At 37.2% G+C, this 22,010-nt stretch overlaps 1 protein-coding gene across 2 annotated transcripts in view; it reads right to left on the bottom strand.

The window, feature by feature from the left end:
• Positions 1-22,010, bottom strand: part of LOC131062878 (protein GLUTELIN PRECURSOR ACCUMULATION 3) — a 210,544-nt gene that overhangs the window by 39,801 nt on the left and 148,733 nt on the right. For both annotated transcript variants that reach the window (XM_057996616.2, XM_057996617.2), the window contains 3 exons: positions 5,638-5,826; positions 5,410-5,513; positions 4,988-5,081 (listed from right to left, as the gene is read on the bottom strand). In XM_057996616.2, coding sequence (XP_057852599.2) covers positions 4,988-5,081; positions 5,410-5,513; positions 5,638-5,826 — 387 coding nt within the window. The remainder of the gene's footprint in view (positions 1-4,987; positions 5,082-5,409; positions 5,514-5,637; positions 5,827-22,010) is intronic.

Below are 22,010 nucleotides of genomic sequence, written 5' to 3'. Positions count from 1 at the left end.
TATGTAGTAAATAGCAGACCGGACATTGCACATGCAGTGGGCATTACTGCACGGTTCCAGAAAAGCCCAAGAGAATCCCACTTGGTAGCAGTCTAGCGGATTCTGAGATATGTGAAGGGAACTATCGACTATGGATTATGGTATCCATACAGTAATGATTTCAACCTGAAAGTGTTTACAGATGCTGACTGGGCTGGTAATGTGGACGGCTGGAAGAGCACAATCGGTGGTCCATTCTTTCTTGGTGGCAAACTAGTCTCATGGATGAGTAAGAAGCAGAGCTGTATCTCTCAATCTACAGCAAAAGCGGAGTATGTTGCTGCATTTATGAACTGCACCCAGACAGTCTGGATGAAGAATGTATTAAATGGCTTCAAAGTTCCTATATCTAAACCGGTAAGTATATTTTGTGACAATACAAGTGCAATTAACATCTCCAAGAATCCAGTTTTACATTCTAGAACCAAGCACTTTGAGCTTAAGTATCATTTCTTAAGGGAAAAGGTTTAGAACAAAGTGGAACATGTTTCCACTAAGGAGCAGTTAGCAGACATATTCACCAAGCCTCTACCGAAGGCTACCTTTACCTATTTGAGAGGTGAATTAGGGGTGATGCCCCTTCAAGAGGTGAACTAAAGGTGTGTGCTCCACATCAGTCAGGACTTACATTGATATATCTTTTTCAGAATTGGTGTGTTGAAGGGTGCTACTCCTTGGGGGGAGCAGCATAGTAGAACATAGATGTATCTGCCTTCACTTTGGCATTGTTGTCAAAGGGGGAGAAGATGTGAAGCAGAGAAGATATCTGCGGTGTTGGGGGAGAAGATATGAAGCGGAGAGATATCTTTGTATATTGCCATCAATGCCAAAGGGGGAGATTATTGGCATATGTGCAGAGTATGATGACATGATGATATTGTATGTTGTCATTGATGTCAATATGCTGAAGAGTGAACCGGTATATTGAAGCAAGCAACTTGCAAGAGAACCGATATGATGTTGTGAACCGGTATATGTGAGAAAGTGAAGTGGTATGTTTGTCCAAGTGAACCGGTATGTTGGAATGTGAACCGGTATATGGAATGTTTTGTATCAAGGTTTCATATGGTACGACTACCGGTTGGTAGTCTTAGCTTCAGGGTTTCCGGTTGAAGTGTTCTATGCCTGTGTGATTCAACCGATGACATCGTGTGATGAGTTAGCATTGTAATGAAGAACAGATCGTGTTGCCACGTCAGCCTTGTGCGCGTGAAGGATCTTGCATGAAGGAGATTGATCCTATCTACCTCGGGAATGTGCGAAGTCTCTGTAAACGGTGGAGAACGCGTGATGGGTTATCAACCTCCTAGAAGCAGTGAAGAACGAACGATGGAGAACGTCTTGAGATCTATTCAAGACTGTTGTAATCAATGCAATATGTTCAACGGTTAGGATTGAACCGACTGAACTGCTTAACCTAAATGTTTAGGGTTTAGGGTTTATGCTACCGACCTATCTTTCCTATAAGGTCGATGTTGTTTTTCATGTTGAGGTTGTTGGCAAATGTTGTGTGTGTATCTAAGTGCAGAGATATGTGATTCTTGCCAGACCAAATAAGAGAATAAATACCTGCAGAGTGTGATTGCAGAAGGAAGGAACTAAAGCGGATCTGCATTGGCATTGAAGTGTTGTTACCAGATCATTGTAATACCTATTGACCTCTAACCACTTCAACAATTGGAAAGTCCCTTAACAGGGTAGCTTTAACCAGCTTGTTGTAAATCCTTTAACATGGTGACTCAAAATCATTGAGTTCTTAAAATCCTCTAACAAGGTAACCTTTAACAGGGTTTAACCCTTAACTGGGTATTTTAGCCATCCCTTAACCAGGTGATCCCTAGCAGGATCGGTTCCTAACAGAACCTATTGTAAAGTCTTTAACCGCACTAGGCTCCTAACAGAGCGGACTTCAAAAGGGTTCAAAGAACAGCTTGTGGGTATTCATCCCCACCGTGGTTTTTCCCAGTTGGGTTTCCACGTGAAAAATATGTGTGTTATGTGTGATGCTTTTCTTGTGATGCTTTGTTATTCTATGTCAAGCGGTAAAGCATGTTGACCAGTAAGCCTTTACATTTCTGTTGATGTTTTACTAGTGTATGCATATGGGTGAAATGGAAATAAGATGTTAGATTGTGTGGAAAGCTAAGAGTTACCGGTTTATGTCTTTCACATTCTCACTGTGTTGAACCGGTAGTAATCTGGTTTAGACCGGTGCTATTGCTTGCCAGTCAAGTGTAGTGTTCTCAGTCAAACCGGTTCAAGGAAATGTGTTTTTGTCAGTATTGATTCACCCCCCCCTCTCAGTACTGGTTTGGTACTAACTGCTCATCATTGATTCATCAGATCTATCTTTGGATATGATGTACAGGGTTTCGGGTCCCCTCAAAACCTGTTTTTGCCTAATCAAAAACAAACATTAAAACATGAATGCAGCATACCAATCTGCAGTAACAGTATGATTGCCAATGATGCAATTCAATCCTCTTAGATAATATTGATCTTCCAGTAAAGATGTGATGCCAAGATTTCCACTTGCAGATTATTTTGTGTTCTTCCTGATCTAATCCACTTTCCTCAAATGAACCTTCTTCCCTTTATAAACCTTTTAATCATAAATGCCCTTTTACAAGAGACAAAACCTTTCACCATTAGCACCCTTTGAAAGAGTGCAACTCTTCATTATTTCTGCCCTTTGAAAGGGACACAACATTTCACTATCAGATCTGCACTTCTGATTCCCAAATTATTCCCCCTTCCAATGAGTCCTCTTCTCCCTTTTATACCTCATATTTGGGGGAGTCACCACTTATCATTTCATGCCTTTTGACCCTTCGTTAAATTTAATTAAATTTTAATTATATTTAATTATATTCTTTTATATTTTAATTTCATTCTTTTTTTTATTCTTTTGTATTTTAATTTTATTATTAAAATATATTTCAAAGTGGGGACATTACAGTCCACCCCACCTAAGATTGCTTGTCCTCAAGCAACGATCATGGAACTTGTTGTAGTCACCTTCTCAACTAATCACAAGTATGCCATGACAATTTTCACAAATTGCTATAATGCTGGTCTTGTACCATTTCTAAATCTGCATATATCTGTCATACTCATTTGAATAAATCTGCTTGATGTTTCCTTTAAGAACTTCGCCCTTCAACATGGCACATTCTGCTTTTCAAATCTGCATGCATTAAATTCATTCATCTACTCTTCTAGAACTGATGTTTCTCATAACCTCAGTGTATATATGATGAACTCCTCTTTTGAGAATACTTTTCATTAAATCTGCACTCTTATATCTTCATTTTACTTCAAATCTCCTTGCATATTTTATCTGTCTTCAATGTTTATAGACTTGCACAAATACATTTCACATATCACATATCACTCTCACTTCACACCATACAATACTTCTTACACCCTTAAAAAATGATTCAAATATCCCTTTTATATCTTACACCTTTTCACAATGGAAGCATTCTTCCTAAGAGAGGCATCCTTCTATTTATGGATCGCAGCCCTTTGAGAACAATTGTTTTCTTTACTTATTAATTTCTACACTGGATGTTAATCGTTGCCATTTTGGTAATAACTAAAACAAATCGCCACCTTTTGTCTTTGTCTTAATCCTTTGCTTGCTTTGAACAAAATGTTGTCATTTTATAAGCCGCTTTTCTATTGTATATAGTGAATAACTAATAAACAAATGTTTACGCTCTGAGCACCACCTTAATGTGAATCGATGCATATTTATATTATATAACAAGCAAATCTTTAGTTAACAATGCTGCCTTCAATTGATTTAATATAATCACATATCTTCAACAAGCTCATTGATATATACACCTTCAACCAATGTCAAGGCTTCCTCACGAGAAAGAAAATGAACAAATCCATAATATTCATTTTTTGATTTGGACAGGTTGTGTGACAATTTAGCTTTCTCAGTATCATATTTCTTGAGTTCCTCTTTTGCACAAATACTGTCTTACTTTAATCATTTAATTTCTGTTCCGATCGTTGCCATGTGTTTTCTTTGGCGACCATGTTTGTAGCTGACTATACATGAATCCGATTTGTGTATTTAAACATATATTTCATAGTCACTGAGTGATGCCTTCTATGATGTTGGTCACCATGTTTCCTCTAGTATATCACTGCCGGAACTTTACACGGAAGAAGCGATTTAATTATTTGATGAAATCATTCTTTGCTAGCTTATCTAACTAGGGAAACTATTAAACACCTTATACATGTCCATAACAAGTAATCAGAATGCAAAGAATTAGTCTTACCCACAATAATTTCTTGTTTTGACACCCACTAAAGAATATACATTAAGTTCCACAAAAAACTGAAATTGTGTGTCAAAGTTCACAAATGCAGAGACTAGTTATCATGTATAGTTTTTCCAATGACAATATAGGAGGGAGTGAACAAGGATGAGGAATCAAAGGAGATGCAAGATGAAAACTTTGATTTGTACGACTCTTGTTAAGGAATGTGAAGAATGAACAACACAACTTGTTATATTTTCCGTGTCATTTGGTTTTAAACCTTTGGAAATATTTCTATAGATTCAACTCCTGAATATGATATTATGATATGATCAACACCCAGATGGTATCTATGTTCAGTCTCCTTGATTTTCAATATTTAAAGCATTGTGTTTAAACATCATCTTTTTGTGTTCATGTTCAAGTATGTTATATTTCTTATTAATGACAAAAATTCATACTTTGTTTTGGGATGCTTCTTGGCTTGTACCAGTTCACATCTCTGATATAATTTTGTTTTCTTGTAACACAGACAAGCAATTGATTCAAAATAAGAAATCAGTTATATGCTGATACTAAGGAACATGTTAAATATATGGGATGCCTGATATGCTACATCTGATCTTGATAAGACAAATGTAAGAAAATATCGACAAAGAAATTACCTGATTAGCATTCTTTAGATGATAAAACCGGTGCATCTGCAATGCTGAATTGTTAGATTTGTTGTGAAGTTCCATCGACTCCAACATACCATGGCTGTTGCAAGTACATCATAAGAACTAAATTATCTCAGTTATTGCTTCTTGTACATGTAAAACAAGTAGTAAAACTATGAAAGTGACAGCCTACAATTCTAGCAAATATCCAGGGGATTCTAAAAATAAATTAATATGAATAAAAAGTATGTTCGTCAAATAAGTGATTGAAAAATTAGAAGTCTCTACCATAAAAAGATATCAAATCAAATGAGAAGCTTCATCAAAGAGAGATAACTTAAAAAGATGCATAGATGCAACTAGTTGATTTGCCTGATTTCTAATTTAGTTTAAAGTCTACATGGTAATTTTTAGGAAACTTAATTTACCCTTGCAACCGATAGATCAGACGGTGATAATCACGAAGCAAAGGACCTAGTTCATGCAATCTTATTGAACTTGCAGCTGAATTTTTCCAGTATTCCCGTAGTGCCTGCATTAACATACAGTCAAACCATTGCATATCATTTGCATTAGAAACTCCCATGTTTTCCCTACTTAAATGTGAAAAATACAAAAATTTGAGAATAGAATATTCTACAAACTTCCCCAAATACCTCAACAAGAATGCCTTGTTCGGGATTTTTATCAAATTCTTTGGGCACTAGCGTTGCTGCTAGTGACAAAAATTCTCTGTCAATTGATTCATCATGAATATTGAATTCAGAAGCAGGGACGGCCTCCACAGGAAGTGCAAGTTTCTCCCGCAATTCTCTCAGAGGAGATACAAAATCCTTATCAGTTCCCTGGTCATTGGCAGAAGCTTCCCACGGTATTCAGCGGTATATAATTAAACAACGTAACATTCACACAACACTGCATCAAGTAGTGTATAATACTATAATGTAAAAAAATTATGTGAGAGGTGCTAATTTACTGGTGTCTAAAACATTTGACTGTATATTTTTTTATGAATACTGATTAGAAGTCAGGCACCTCTATTTGCTCTCATAGGTCACGGCTAGATTAAATATATAAAAGTAAAAAATTACATCATTCTATGTTTTGACACAACAATAATAAACTGCTTTTAAATGGTAACAATGTGTTCCTAACTTCCTGAGTAGCTTCTGTTTTTTGAGGAGGTGTTAGAATCCCGAAGTGAAAGGTTCAACACCAATACCATTTGTATAATAAAATTTCCTATATTCCTTTATGATATAAAAAGCATAGTCTTGCTTGCTTTTGTAACAATTTAAGTTTTTGTGATAAGATATATTTATAATTTCCCATCTGCTGGAAGTTACACCACTTTATTTATTGATTGTTCCATCGGAAGATAAACTACTTGACTGGTTTACTTGCTTATCGAAAGGAGCCCACTTCAACAAACTTATTAGGAAGGTTGAGACCAGCCATATGGCTGAGTTAAACATGCTATCTTATATTTAATCTTCATCTGCTACAATGTCCTTGAGGTTGCCTTGAAGATATCAAAGGCACTCAAAACCTGGAGTACTTATCCTTAATCTATGATCCAAAACCTAAAAAATAAACCCCATACCTAAGTTATAACTGCACAATGTACAGCAACAATTTCATGCTGTTTTATCAAGACATGTGATGGCCTATAGCTTGTCTCAAGTTCTTAATTTCTTGGTAAAAACGAGACTCGAAATTATTAAATGCCTGCCCTTTAGTTGGCATTGGACTTTAGTTCCAATAGTATCTTGTTAGAAAAATGCAACCTTAATTTGCCAATGAGGGCCATCTTTGTTTCTAGGACTTTAACTGGACAATATCTGCTCCCCTATTTTTAAATCAATAGCACGATTACTGACTTAAATGTGCATAGCAATAAAAAGTTTATCAAGGAAATCAACCCATGACTTTCAAGTTATACCTTCATCTTAGTTTGTATCAGGTTAGACAAAAATTGCAGGGCTTCTACATAGAATTGAGGCTCCTGTATTTTCTGCACCGAATGGTTTGATTCTGCATATTTTTCTCACCTATCATTTCTCGGCTCCTCTGGGAGCCATCTTGCTGCAACTTGGGACGGCTCTTTTTGTAGTGATCTCTTCAAGCTTCCATACATATTTTTTTATCCCACTTTTTCAGGCTGTGGGGTTTTATGAAAACCTCTAGAGAAATGGAAGGAACTCAGATTTATATTGCCGCAAAATAATAACTATTGGCCTCTTATGGATTTGTGCCAAATACCATATTCTAAACTTCTCGAGTGTTAAATGGCTTGATAGCCTTGTCTCTTATGTTATGTTGCTCTTGATGACATTTTTTTAGCAAAGTTGTGTCGCTTCAGATATAGGCTGAAAAGACCAAAAATTTGCAGCAAAAAACTTCAACATCTTTATACACGAAATGACTCTAGATCGAACCAGCAAACTTAGTGTAATGTCCCCTTTTTATCTGGTCTAGAAGTATAATTAAATAATTTAAATTAAGTTTTAATTATTTATTATGGTCATTAATTCCTAAATTAAGTGACCACTCTATGTCAAGACCAATTTATTATTTCCCAAGCTAAAGTAAGAAATTAAAAAAAGAAAGGGAAATATGAAGATGGGTGGATTTGAAGAGTTTCCCAGAAGATTGTAGAGAGCAGTGATAGGCTAAATGGAGATATGTTGAGTTATTCTTTTCCTTTGCTTCATACCTTCATGGTTCTAGAGATTGCAACTTGTTCCATCTCAGCCTCTTGAAGACGCAAACCCTCTTGGAAAGGCCAGTTTTAGGGATGAAAGATTCCTCCCTAGCTGGTGATTGGTGGAGTTATTCAGACTTCGCATCTGGAGTTCAACAATCAAGATTTGGGAATTTTATGGCATTTCTTTCAGAAATAAAAATTGGGGCTTAATTACTGTATTGACAGATTTTGCTACTACATTCTTTCTTTGTATATGAATTTGCTATGCACTTGCTGAGGGATGCTCCATGTAAGTCTGAAAAAGATAGGACAGCTATAATATATGTGACTTTGTTGCATCTTGAATTATGGTCAGGAATAATAATTATTTTTTCTACTATATTTCTGAGTATTGAATGCTTACAAGTCATCACCATATTATAAATTTATCTCAGAAATTTATGTCATTCCAGTTCTTGTTCATTGCATTTGATTATAAGTTTCGAATGCCTTTGTATAAATCCGCAACCAAATTCAACATTAAACTATATAATGTTGTGAAGGGAGTAATGTTAGACATTTTGTCATTGATGTCAAGTGGTTTTTGTCAAGCCTGTGTTTTTCAACCTAGAGGATTGCTCAGAGTAATTTTGGGTTGAGTTTGAAGTGCTTTTTGAGCTGTTGTTTATTAGTTAGATCTTCTCAATTTTGGTTGAGCTGCCTGATGTGATTAAGCTGTGTGTGTGTGTCTACTTCACCTGCCTGTAAGCTTACTTGTCAACATGTCAGCTGCTAAGTCAGAATTGTTGCCATGTCACCATTTGTTTGTATGTGGACCAATTTAATATGTTTTCATCTCACATATCCTCTACAGTTTCTAGAAGGCTTCAGTTTTTGTTTGTTGAGTTGATGTGGCTATAAGTAATGCTTTACTAAGTTTAGTGTTTGCTTTAAGGTAAGGCAGCTATCTTCAGAAAGAAATAAGTTATGATTAACTTCTGCCATTTTTGTTCTTGTTGGCAATCAACATTATTGGCTGCATTTTTTTTAAATCATGGGAGGTGGTATGTCCTGATTATCTTGTGAAAAAGTCATGGTGACTTCATGCGGCGTGCAGACTCACGTTTGATTGGTGACTGTGTTTTCAAAAGGGGAGCACGATATTGAAATACGTTATTTTTATTGAAACAAGGAGTTATGGCTGAAATTAATTATCACCGTGAACATTATGAAGGTGGAGTTTTTCAGTATGACTGGGTGTATATTTTTTTTTGTTCTGGGTGCTCTTTCAAAAAAGGATGAATAAAAGCTAATTCGTCATGCCTGAACAAAAAAAGTGACTTTGGAAGTGTCACATTTAGGTGAATTCGGAAGTGCCGATATTGAGAAAGGGCGCTGGACATTTTTTTTTAAAGCTGAAGGTCTACGTTTTTAACAGCATGGATATATTTTTTGTAGCATGCATTGCACAAAAATTGGATGGGGAGTGGTCTTCGAAATTTTTCTTGGCACTGTTTTAAGTCTTTTGGCATTGGTGAATTTATTCTTCAGCAAGGTCGTATAGATGGAAGTTATTGTGAAGAGTATGAGGAATCATTTTTCTTTTTTTAAATCGTGCAAGATGTTTTAGTTGGTGTGGGTGCATCAATATTGGTGTGTAATTATTTTGGGTTCTGAGTTCTCATGGTGAATGCAGGGTGGAGTTTGTCTAGAAAGAGAATTTTTGTTATCTCTAGTTCTTCGAAGTTGGTTTAAAGGGGTTAGTGAAGCGCTGTATCGATATAGAAAAATGCATATATTTGTGTGGCAAAAATTAAATTATTATGAAGTGTCTTCAAAGTTGTTACTTGAAAAGTCAAGCTAGTTGATTTGAGTGAATCCGAGGGTGACGCTTATCCCTTTTTTGAAGTACTGTGTGAGACATATTTTTGTATGAGTTGGTGCTCTTACAAAGGTTGGAGCCTCTGCTGTTCACAATTGGTGTTGTAAGGAGAGTTGGCGCTCTTCTTGTTTATTGCTTTGTAATATGGATCGATGCCCATATGAAGTCAACGAAAGACTTTTGATGCTGTGGTTTTTTACCCGAAAGGGTTTTCCATGAGAAACTTTGGTGTCTTGCTTTCTCTGATTTATCTTTCATGCTTTATGTTTGTCTTTTATAGTTTCAAGTTTTAAATTTCTGCAATACTGATTCACCACTACACCGACCTGACCAACTCACTTCTCAATTGGTATCAGAGCAGGTACCTTCTATTAAGGCTTAAAAGCTTGAGAGTTGATTCTATTGGCACTCGAAGATGAATGCTTTGGAAGGTCTTGCAACGAACAGAGTCCCTCTATTTGATGGATCAAACTACGCCTTTTGGTGCGTCAAAATGCAAGCTTACTTTGTCTAGAATTGTGTTATGATTGGCTACACACCTCCACAAAATCCACCATCCACTGCTGATGAAAAGAAAACATTTGAAAGCAATGCTAAGGCTATGAATGCAATACTGTGTGGATTGTTTGAATCTGAGTTTTTCAAAGTCATGCACAGTGACACTACTCAAGCCATGTGTGATAAACTCAAGAATGCCTATGAAGGAGGAGATGAAAAGGTGAAAAAAGTCAAACTTCAAACTCATAGGATGCAATTTGAAAGCCTGAAAATAAAAGAAGTTGAGAATGTTGGAGCCTATTTTCTAAGAGTTGATGAAGTTGTGAATTCACTTAAGGGTCTTGGTGAAAAGGTTAATGATAGTTTGGTTATTCAAAAAATCTTAAGGTCTTTACCTTTAAGATTTGATGCAAAGATTTCAGCTATAGAGGAGATGGTTGATCTTGATAAATTGTCCATTGACAAGCTCCATGGTATATTGACTGCATATGAGATGAGGATAAACACAAAGCCATCAAAAAGGGAGACTGCCTTCAAAGCATCAAAGAAAGGCAAGCAAAAAGAGCAAAGTTCATGTAATAGTTCAGATGATGATTCTGATTCAAAAGAACCATCTGTCTTGACAAAGTTAACGAAGAACAACAAGAAGTTGCCTCTCAAGTGTTTTAACTGTGGAAAAGTTGGACATTTTGCAGCTAAATGTCCATATGAGAATAATGAAGATAGTAGTTATAAAAAGAAGGCTAAGTTTAACAAAAAGAAGTACAAAAGAAAAGATAAGAAGACATGGAAATCCAAAACAAATCTATATTCAAAAGAGGATAGTGATTCATTTGAAGAAAGTGATGAAGAATCTTAGAGTGATGACATTTTGTTTATGGCTCTAGAAGAAACTCATGTTGAAAATCAAGAAGATGATGTTTTTGATGAAGAAGATGGAGAAGTGGATCGTCGAGTGCTCTTAGTGAGATTAAAAGTCTTAAGAAAACAATTTAAATTTGAAGTCACTGCTCTAAGAAGAAACTAAAGAAAAAATTAGAAATCAGAAGCTCTAGATGATGCTAACAATCTTGTAGATGACCTGAAAATTAAGATTGAAGAAGCTAAGAAGGTTCAAGAAGATCTGAAAAATGAGATTGAGTTGAAGGAAGAAAGTTGTGATAGATTGGAGAGTGAAATTCTCTCTCTCGAGAAGTTAGATAAATCTTCATCACTGCTAAACCATGAAAGTAAAAATCAAAAAGGTTCTATGTCATTGGATGGCATTTTGAGCTCACGAAAACAATCTAATGACAAAAGTGGAGTTGGTCTTGAAGAAGGTCAAAGTTTTATCTCTACTAAAGAAAGACAGTAGAAGACAAATGTTGGTGGCACAATGGATTCATCATCAAAATTCAGAAATAATGCTTTGAAGAGACCTCCTATCTCAAGACAAGGGCATATGAATAGGTTCAATAATTCCTTTTTCCATGGTTATTGTTTTTCTTGCAACTATTTTGGACACAAGGCCATCAACTGTAGAAGGTTTACGAGGAATAATTTCAGTTTTAGAAGTAAGAATTCTTTTATTCCTCCAAGGAATTACAATGTAGTATGCTATAAATGTAATAAACCTGGTCATATTGCAAAAGCTTGTAAAAATGAAATGGCAGATTTTTCTCAGTAGAGCAAGAAGGATGAGAAAGTGGACAAGGCAAAAGAGGGTGCTAAGGTTTGGAAAAAGAAGAAGGAAGTGCTTGTGGAATCTTTGATTGTGCAAACAGCCCCCCATGCACAAAATGAAAAGGACAAATGGTATATTGACAGTGGTTGTTCTAGGCATATGATTGGAGACAAAAGTGAGTTTATTATTCTCAGAAGAACTAATGAAGGTAAGGTAAGATTTTGGTGGTAATTTTTCAGCAAAAATGAAAGGTACAGGTACACTTGTTTTGAATGATGGTGTGACAAAAATTGAGAACGCTCTATATGTAGATGGTATGAAGCAAAATTTATTAAGTGTGAGCCAGTTGTGTGATCAAGGACATAGTTTGAGTTTTAATTCAAATTGTTGTTAAGTTATGAAAGATGGTAAACTTATTGCAAATGCAAGTAGGGCTGCTAATAATTGATACACTCTTGATGATATCAAAAAGGAGAAGTTTGGAGTGTTTCCACTCCATCATTGAGCTACTTGCTTGGACTCAGGGGGAGTTATTTTATTGTCACATTCTTTCAGCCCCATTTCAACTATGCAGAACGGTTTAAGCTTTTGCAAGTTGGTTTTGTCATTGATGTCAAAGGGGGAGAAGTAAGTTTGGGGGAGCAATATCTCAGGGGGAGCAGTTTTGTTTTGTTGGTTCCAAGAGGTGGCAGTTGCAGATGGAGGTGGCAGTTGCAGATGGAGTTGCCATCAATGACAAAGGGGGACATTGTTAGACATTTTGTCTTTGATGTCAAGTTTTTGTCAAGCCTATGTTTTTCAACCGAGAGGATTGCTCAAAGTATTGTTGGATTGAATTTGAAGTGCTTTTCGAGCTGTTGTTTATTCATTAGATCTTCTCAATTTCTGTTGAGTTGCTTGACGTGCTTGACCTGCTTCAGCCGCTTGCTTGCCTGTCAACTTAAGCTATGTGTGTCTACTTCACCTGCCTGTAAGCTTACTTGTCAACATGTCAGCTGCTAAGTCAGAATTGTTTCCATGTCACCATTTATTTTTATGTGGACCAATTTAATATGTTTTCATCCCATGTATCCTCTACAGTTTCTAGAAGGCTTCAGTTTTTGTTTGTATAGTTGACGTGGCTATAAGTAACGCTTTACTAAGTTTAGTGTTTGCTTTAAGGTAAGGCAGCTATCTTCAGAAAGAAATAAATTGTGATTAACTTTTGTCGTTTTTGTTCTTGCTGGCAATCAACATTATTGGCTACGTTTTTTTTAAATCATGAAAGATGTTTTAGTTATCGTGAAGAGTTGAGGAATCATTTTTTTTTTTAAATCATGGAAGATGTTTTAGTTGGTGCGGTTGCATCATTATTGGTGTGTAACAATTTTGGGTTCTGAGTTCTCATGGTGAATGCAAGGTGGAGTCTATCTAGAAAGAGAATTTTTGTTATCTTTGGTTCTTCGAAGTTGGTTTAAAGGGGTTAGTGAAGTGTTGTATTGATATAGAAAAATGAATATATTTGTGTGGCAGAAATTAAATTATCATGAAGTGTCTTAAGAGTTGTTATTTGAAAATTCAAGCTGGTTGATTTGAGTGAATCCGAGGGTGGTGCTTATCGCTTTTTGAAGTACTAGCGAGATAAATTTTTGTATGAGTTGGTGCTCTTACAGAGGTTGGAGCCTCTGCTATTCACAATTGGTGTTGTAAGGAGAGTTGGTGCTCTTCTTGTTTATTGCTTTGTAATCTGGGTCGGTGCCCATATGAAGTTAATGGAAGACTTTTGATGCCGTGGATTTTTACCCGAAAGGGTTTTCCACAAGAAACTTTGGTGTCTGGTTTTCTCTGATTTATCTTTCATGCTTTATATTTGTTTTTTATAGTTTCAAGTTTTAAATTTCTACAATACTAATTCACACCCCCACCCCCCTCACAGTATTGCTTGTGTGCTTCTCAAGTAAAACTTTGGGTCAGTTTTTTAGGGGAATCTTGTTGTGGTATAAGAGCTGGTTTTCCTACTAGCCTATGAGATTTCATGAGTGACAAAGAAGTGCAGCTTGGTTGTCTCGTTGGGTTTATTATGTTGATAAAATAAGTTCCTATTCTAATTCTTATAGCAAGACAGCTTTATTTGGCAATATCTCAATTCAAGGGTTAAGTTTTAAATTATTTTTTAAGTCTAGGCAATCAAGTATTGCCTCCAAAACAACATTATAATATTATATGCATTCGACAAGGCGTTTCATATCCTTTTGTGGTGATTCATATTCCTTATTCCATTGTGAATAACAAATTTTCTTTCGTGAGCCATGTACATTCTTGAAGGTGCCGCTTATTTGTATGTTGGCTGCATCCCCATGAGAAATCTTGGTTTTTGAATTCCTGGTAGGTGCAAGACTTGGGCTATTTGTGATACTTAATTCAAGCATAGAATAAAGAAAATTATTTCTATTGCTTCAACTTAGACATCTTTGTGTGAGACTATTCTTTGAAAGCGGGTCTCTCTCTTGGTGCAATTGGAATATTTGCTGATCGAATGGCAACAATTAATATTTCAGGTCGTCCTTCATATCATAGGTGTTGATACTAGACGCAAAGATTTGATGAATTAAGAGCATTGGTTGGAAGATAAATCATTATTGTGGGAGGTGATTCTTGCTTCACAAAGTTTACTAGTGATTTTAGCAATTTGAGGAAGCTTATACATTGCGACTTAGATTGTTGAACTTACAAGAGTCGAGAGCAGAAGGTTCAAAACACACTATTTAGCTAGTTGTGTTCCTTTTCTAAATAGGAGATTACAAGTTGGGCATTTTGGAATTAGGAGTTTCTCTTTATTTTGGCACCAATACTTGTTGATGTGTTTTTTATGCACATGCGAACACAGAATAAAATACCGAGGTATCTTATCCTCTCTTGAACAAAGTTTCCCGACTGCTGAAGATCTCGCCAAAGGATCAGTCGAGGCAACTCCAAGGTTCTTGTATGTAGGTTCTCTACTCGTGGATAAGCTCTCTGTGGTATGATGTGATTTTGCTGGAATCACAAGGGGACTTACACTTGATGACCTAAACATCTGATTTGTTGGAATCACAGGTCCTATTAACTAACTGGAAGACGAACAAATGACAAAAGATGCAGGGTTCAGGAAGTCTGCTCTACTACCTAGAATGCGAGAAGATGGATGAACGGCTAGGTGGAGTCCTACTAGGCTGGGTCTCACCATCAATTTGAACAATTCAACACCAACTCAGTGCGATCTTCTGGGGATGCTTCGAATATATTCAAATCAGACACCATCAGATACTAATCATCATTCAAGTTAATGCATGAACAATAGACGTGTAACGACTTGAGATTAAGCTCATTTTATGCCAATTGACCACGCAAGGCGCACTTACAATCAATCAGAGGCTAGTGGTATGGATTAGACAGATTCCACACAGGTGCATTCAACAACTTCTTTCATTCAATTTAATTATCTATCATCTAAAATGAAGATTCAACAAGAGACCATGCATATTGCAACGAAACGACATATTTCACCATATCTTCAATGAAAAAGAAGTCTTTACAATTAAGGCAACAATGTCTTGTCTTCTCTTCCTAGTCTAGTCTAATTGCTATTCTATTTGCTATTCTACTACTTATTCACCGACTATCAACTATTTACTAACTATTCTTTATTAGCTAACCATTAGCCTTTACAAATGAGGAGCCAGGGCTTATATAGTGCCCTCAATACAATTCAATGGCTCAAATCAACTTGAGATCAATGGCCAAGATTTTACAATGAAAACCCCTATTAGGGTTTGTTACAAGAAAACTCAATTCTAACCAATGAAATAATTGCATTATTTGGACACGTCTTCGTTGGAATATTTGACCAATGGATAACTAGGGTAGTGTTGTGACGTTTTCACACATCGCCCCATTGCAAATAGGGACCCTTGCTTTTTTGCTTTTTAGGGTTTGTTTTTTTGGTCTTTTAGGGTTTTGTTAGTTGGCTTTTGCATTTTTGAGTGTTGTCGGGGAGATCAATAGGATAGCAGGTCCTGCTGGAGTGAAGTCCTGATCCTGAAAATTTGGCTAAGTCTGAAAGTTCTGATCCTGAAATTTGACTAAGTCTAGAAACTGAAAAACCTCAAAAAACTAGATTTTGCAATATAACTCCTGGAGGTCTGAAACCACTCTCAAACATCCTGAAAGTATATATGGAATATAACTTAAAGTATAAGAAAGAAGAAAGATAGAAGGAAATGTTATATTCCATAAAAATTATCCTAATAGAGAGTTCAAAAAGTCAAATTTCGCTCCTATCCTTCACTGAGGATCCAGAGCGAAAATCGCTCCTGTCCCTCTCCAGGGGTCCAAGGCGAAGCGCTCCTGTCCCTCACCAAGGGACCAGGGCAAAAGGGGCTTATTTGAGTCATTCCTGGCCTTGTTTGGTCAGATTGAAACATCAAAGGCATGGTGAAGGACAAAATGAGCATGATAGAGCATCCAGACTTGACAATGAAATGATGGAGTTTTTGTCTACAAAGGTAAAAGCGCTCCTGTCCCTCACCAAGGGACCAGAGCGATTTTCTTTATATACACATTTTTAGACCTTTCCTAGACTTGAACTCTTATTCATGGCGTGTAACAAGATGATATCTTCCTTAGCCAATACATTTCATGGTGAAAAGTGAAGCATTTTGGCCTAGAAGGCAAAATTCGCTCCTGTCCCTCACTGAAGGATCGGAGCTTGAATTTCAAATTTGCACTGTTCTTGCAGGATCAAGACAATTTTATGATTTGAAGAGACACAGGAAAACATGATTTATCCATTGAATATAATTTGGAAGGCTAACAAAGGACGGATAAGCTTGGATTTGCAAAATCGCTCATGTCCCTCTCCAAGGGACCAGGGCGAAAAACCTAATATCCAGTCCTTCTCGCCAAGTTTGGACAAATCTAAGCCAAGGCGCGAATTTGAAATGATGTTTAAAATGCCTTGAGGTTGATATGATCAAGAATTTGCGCAATGGATGCAAAAGGCGCTCCTGTCCCTCACTAAAGGACCAGGGCATTTTTTTATAAAATCAACAATTTCCCTCCAAGATTATGCTAAGGCAAAGTTGAGCAAGATTGGAAAGGTCTTCTAAATCATGATGAACAAAGGTTTGACTCCAAAAACTTGATGATCCTAGGCCAAATACAAAAATCGCTCCTATCCTTCATTGAAGGACCAGGGCGAAAATCTCTAGAACATCAATTTTGCCTCGCAAAAAACGAGTTGAACATGCACTGAAGGGACGAAAGGGATCATTGCTAGCCCCACAACATGAATTGGCAATTTAAAAGATAAAGATCAAGGACAAAAGTAGAAAATCGCTCCTGTCCCTCACGAAGGGACCAGGGCGAAAATGTTCTAAGGCACGCTCCTTCTAAAGATCAAGTGAATTAAACTCAAAGTTCCAAATAAAAATGCCATTTTGGACGCCAAGGATGAGGTTTTGAATGTGAAAGCAAGGAATGCAAGGCTCAAAAGTGAAAAGGCACTCCTGTCCCTCTCCAAGGGACCAGAGCGAAGTTATTGGCATTCACTATTTTCTACTTGGGCGTTAATATCCTCCAAATTGCATGAAATGCCAAAATCATCAACTTCGAAATATTCGAAAAGATTAATTAAATTGGCATTTAATAAATTAATTTTGGGCCTCAAAAAATCGAATTTCTATTATAAAGGCATTTAAAATTAATTTTTTGTGAAATAAAAAAATTAAAAGTTGAGTGCACATGGCATTATTTTGTCTTTATTTATCAAGTCGGCCTTCTTCTTAGTGTTTTTTATATTTTATTTTTTGGCTTATTTTGTCAAGTCGGCCTATGGGAAATGAAATGGTGAGCGCTCTATATATTTGGGGTGTGTTTTTTTTCATTATCCAAATCATTCACTCATTATTTCAAAGTGCGATTTGGAGGGCAAAAAAAGAAGTGCGAAAGCTGGCCTATTTGGAGCGAATTTTCCTTAAGTGTTGAAGACTAAAGGTGGTGGAGTTGATGCTTGTGAAGACTAAAGGAGGCACATTTTGCAGGGAGTCTTGATCTACATTTTGCCTAGCAAATTCACCTTATTTTTGCATCTTTTTTTAGAATTAATTCTCAAGTGGAGGTATGGCGAGATCATCCTAGTCCCAATGTTGAAATTTTGAATTTTGAACTTCAAGTTTTGAAAATTGCGTAGTTAATTAGGAAATGATAACTCAAGATTTATCATGAAGTTTCCTAATTAAAATCTTGAATCTTCCTTTTAAAGTTTAATTTTTAGATTTCAAGATATATTACTAATTTTGAAATGTTGTGTAGGTATCAAGATGGCAACTCCAAAGCCCAGAGGATCTACAAGTCGGCAGGTTCTCATCAAGGACGATCAAGCAAGGACAAGGGCGACCTCCTCCAGCCTAGCATCGACAAGGACGGCCTTCTTTGGACTAACGTCATCAAGGGCGACTTCTCCAATCTAGTATTTCAAGGCAAGGTACATCAATCATCCTGCACATCAAGGACACAAGAAGTTAGAACAAGGGTTCGTTGAAGAAGCAGATAGTTCCAGGTGAATTAATTAAAGCTAGCTTCTCAACAACATCAAGTTGAATATCTACCAAGAAACAAGTGTCAGACGAGGTGGCATCCTAGTCATCACTTCTCCAGTCAGTGTGGTCCACCTCAGCATGTCCAAATTCAATGTACCTAACTCATGGAAGGTGGCACAAACTTCGATGTACCTACCCCGGCTATCCATTGGTGGAATTTTCCAGAGAGGACATGTGTCCAAGCAATACAATTATTTCATTGGTCGAGCATTAAATGTTATGTAATGGTTGTAACAAACCCTAATTAGGGTTTTCATTGTTGAATCTTGGCCATTGATCTCGAATTGATCTAAGCCATCGAATTGTATTGAGGGCACTATATAAGCCCTGGCATTTCATTTTGTAAGGGATAGATAAGAGATATAGTTGGAAGCAGTTAGAAGATAGATAGAGAGTAGTTAGAAGATGATTAGCTAGTTGATAGAATAGCAATTAAAGTAGAGTAGAGAGAGAAGGCAAAGATTGTTGCCAAGATGTTGTTGTAAAAGACTTGTAACTTCATTGAAGAAATGGTGAAATTTATGGGTCGATTCGACAATTTGCATGGTCGTTATACTTCTCATGTTTGATTTCATGTTATTAGATGAGTGGAAGAAATGTGCTTGATTGATGGTGGAATTCGTATATCCATACTACTAGCAGTTTGTTGATTGCAAACTTGCCTTGTGTAGTCAACTGGAATCATTCAGCTTAAGCTTAACTTCAATTGTCACTTCTTCATTGATATGCATCAACCTGATGGTGTCTATACCTGCAGTGATGATTTGAACATCATAAAGCTTTCCTTCGAAGATCGCACTAACCTTGTGGAGATGGTCCTGGGATGTCAAAACAAGACTTAGTTAGAATTCCATCAAAGATCATTCATTGCTCTTACATTCTTAGTGTTAGGATTAGATCCTTTCTTCGCCCTCATCTTTTTTCCTTTTTTTTTCCAAATCAAAGCTAGTAAGAGCCTGTGTTCCAGCAATATTCAAAGCAAATCAAAAGTTCAGGCATCAAACGTAAGGCCCCTTGATGAAACAGTATTCACAATGACCACTGGTGCTTATCCACACGTAGAGACCCTACATCAAAGAACCTTGGAGTCACCCTGATTGATCCTTCTTCGCGACATCTTCAGCAATCAGAGGCTTTATTCAAGAGAGGATAAGGTACCCTTGGGTATTTTATTCTGTGTATGATTGTGTACAAAATACACGTCAACAGGTAGGTACATCGAAGTTAGTGCCATCTTTGATGAGTCAGGTGCATTGAATCTGGACATGCTGAGGTGGACCAAACCGACTGGAGGAGTGATGACTGGGATGCCACCTTGTCTGACACTTGTAACTTGGTAGATGCTCAATTGGATGATGTTGAGAAGCTAACTTTAATTAACTCTTCTGGAACTGTCTGCTTCTTCAACGAACCCTTGATTTAACCTCCATTGTCTTTGATGTGCACGATGGATCATGTACCTTTCCTTGGAATGTTGGACTGGAAGATGTCATCCCTAATGATGCTGGACTGGAGAAGGTCATCCTTGTCTTGGCCTAGTCCTGTGGAGGTCGTCCTTGATCTGGCCTGGTCTTCTTTTATCTGCAAGACAAACCATAAGATGATTAAGGACACATAATATATTTATTCTAACATAGCATTTTATACCTTAAACCATCAACAAGAAGACATCAAAATGAAGTTTGCTCAAGGTTCTCCCCAGGGACAAGACCTATCCAGAATTTCGCTCTGGACCCTTTGGAAGGGTTAGGAGTGAAATTCTCATTTTAGCTCAAAATTTACACTTTTGAAGGTCAAACATATTTCCAAGGCATTCCAAATAGTTTTTCTCACCCTAGTCCAGGCCTGACTTAGCACAAAATTTGAAGAAAATGATGGTTTTAATGTTTTTCGCTCTGGACCCTTTGGAAGGGTCTGGAGCGAAATTCAAGTTTTAAGCTTGATCCTTCGTCTTCTTCACTCCAATCTATCTTGCAAGGCTAAATAACATCCTTCCATCCTCAACCACGCCCTAAGAATCAAGTCTTGGCCTCACACAAGGGAAAAATAGTTGATTTGAAGAATTTCGCTCTGGACCCTTTGGAAGGGTCAAGAGCAAAATTCATTCCTAGCTCGTCTTCCCTCACTCAATTCCATTCTTCTCACTCTGTCTCCCCTTGACTCCCTCAATTGGATCTATCTTTCAACTTGACAACATTTGCTTGATCCCTGGAAGGCCTAAAAGGGAAAATTCGCTCAAAATCATGGCCAGGGACAGGACCTATGTAGGATTTCACTCTGGACCCTTTGGAAGGGTCAGGAGTGAAATTCTCATTTTAGCTCAAAATCTACATTTTTGGTGACCAAAATCCATTCAAGGGCAATCTTAAGGCTTATCTTACCTAGGTCTAGGCTTAGCTTGGCACAAATTTTGGAGAAAATGATGGGTTTTAGGATTTTCACTCTGGACCCTTTGGAAGGGTCAGGAGCAAAAATCTTGTTTTAGGCTCATTCCTCCATCATTTCAACTTGAATTCACCTCCAAGACTAAGGACACATTGCCTCACTCCTAACTAGGCTATAAAAATCAAAATTTTGACTTGTCTTGCAAAGAAAGTAGGTGATCCTAAGATTTTCACTTTGGACCCTTTGGAAGGGGTCAAGAGCGAAATCCTTGGTTTGGGCTAATTTCCACCATTTTTCAACACCAATTAACTTCAAAAGGCAATAACATGTCTCCTCGCACCCATCCAAGCCACGAAAACCTAAGGTTTGACTAGACTTGCAAGGAAAATAGGTGGTTTTAAGATTTTCGCTCTGGACCCTTCGGAAGGGTTAGGAGCGAAAATCACTTTTTGGCTCAATTCTTTCAAATTTGATAATCATTGATAAGTCAAAGTCATTCCTAAGGCCTTCTTTGATCCTGATCCACACTAGATTTGGCATAAAATTGAGGGAAAAGATAGGTTTTGCACAATTTCGCCCCGAACCCTCTAGAAGGGTCAAGGGCGATTTTCAAGTTTTCTAGCATGTTCATCCATCATTTCATCTTGAATTCACCTCACAAGGCAAGGAAACACCTCTCTTCTCTCATCCAACCCAAGTTTGACTTGATTTTGCAAGGAGAAAAGGTGATTAAAGAATTTTCGCCCTAGACCCTTTGGAAGGGTCAGGAGTGAATTTCTTCCTCTAGCCCAAAATCATCATTTTTGGAGACAACAACCAACTCAAAGGCAATCTCAAGGGCATTTTTCACCTTGGTCTAGGCATGGTTTGGCACAAATTTGAAAGGAATATGTAGATTTAGGATTTTCGCTCTAGACCCTTTGGAAGGGTCAGGAGCGAAAATCTTGTTTTAGGGTTATTTCTCCATCCTTCCAGCTTCAAATCACCTCCAAGACTTAGGACACCTCGCCTCACTCCTATCTAGGCCATAAAAATCAAAATTTTAATCTTGCCTTGCAAAGAAAGTAGGTGAACTTGGGATTTTCGCTCTGGACCCTTTGGAAGGGTCAGGAGCGAAAATCTTAACTTGGCTCAATTCCTTCAACTTCGATGATTTCTAGCAACTTGAAGTCACTCTTAGGGACATCTCCTTCTTGATTTTACCTTAGCCCTCACTCATCTAGCACAAAATTGATAGCAAAGAGAGGTTTTGAGAAAATTCGTTGTGGACCCTTTGGAAGGGTCAGGAGCGAAAATCT

This window comes from Cryptomeria japonica, chromosome 9 (assembly GCF_030272615.1).
Source record: "Cryptomeria japonica chromosome 9, Sugi_1.0, whole genome shotgun sequence".
Taxonomy (NCBI): Eukaryota; Viridiplantae; Streptophyta; class Pinopsida; order Cupressales; family Cupressaceae; genus Cryptomeria; species Cryptomeria japonica.
This window is presented reverse-complemented; position numbering and strand designations above follow the sequence as displayed.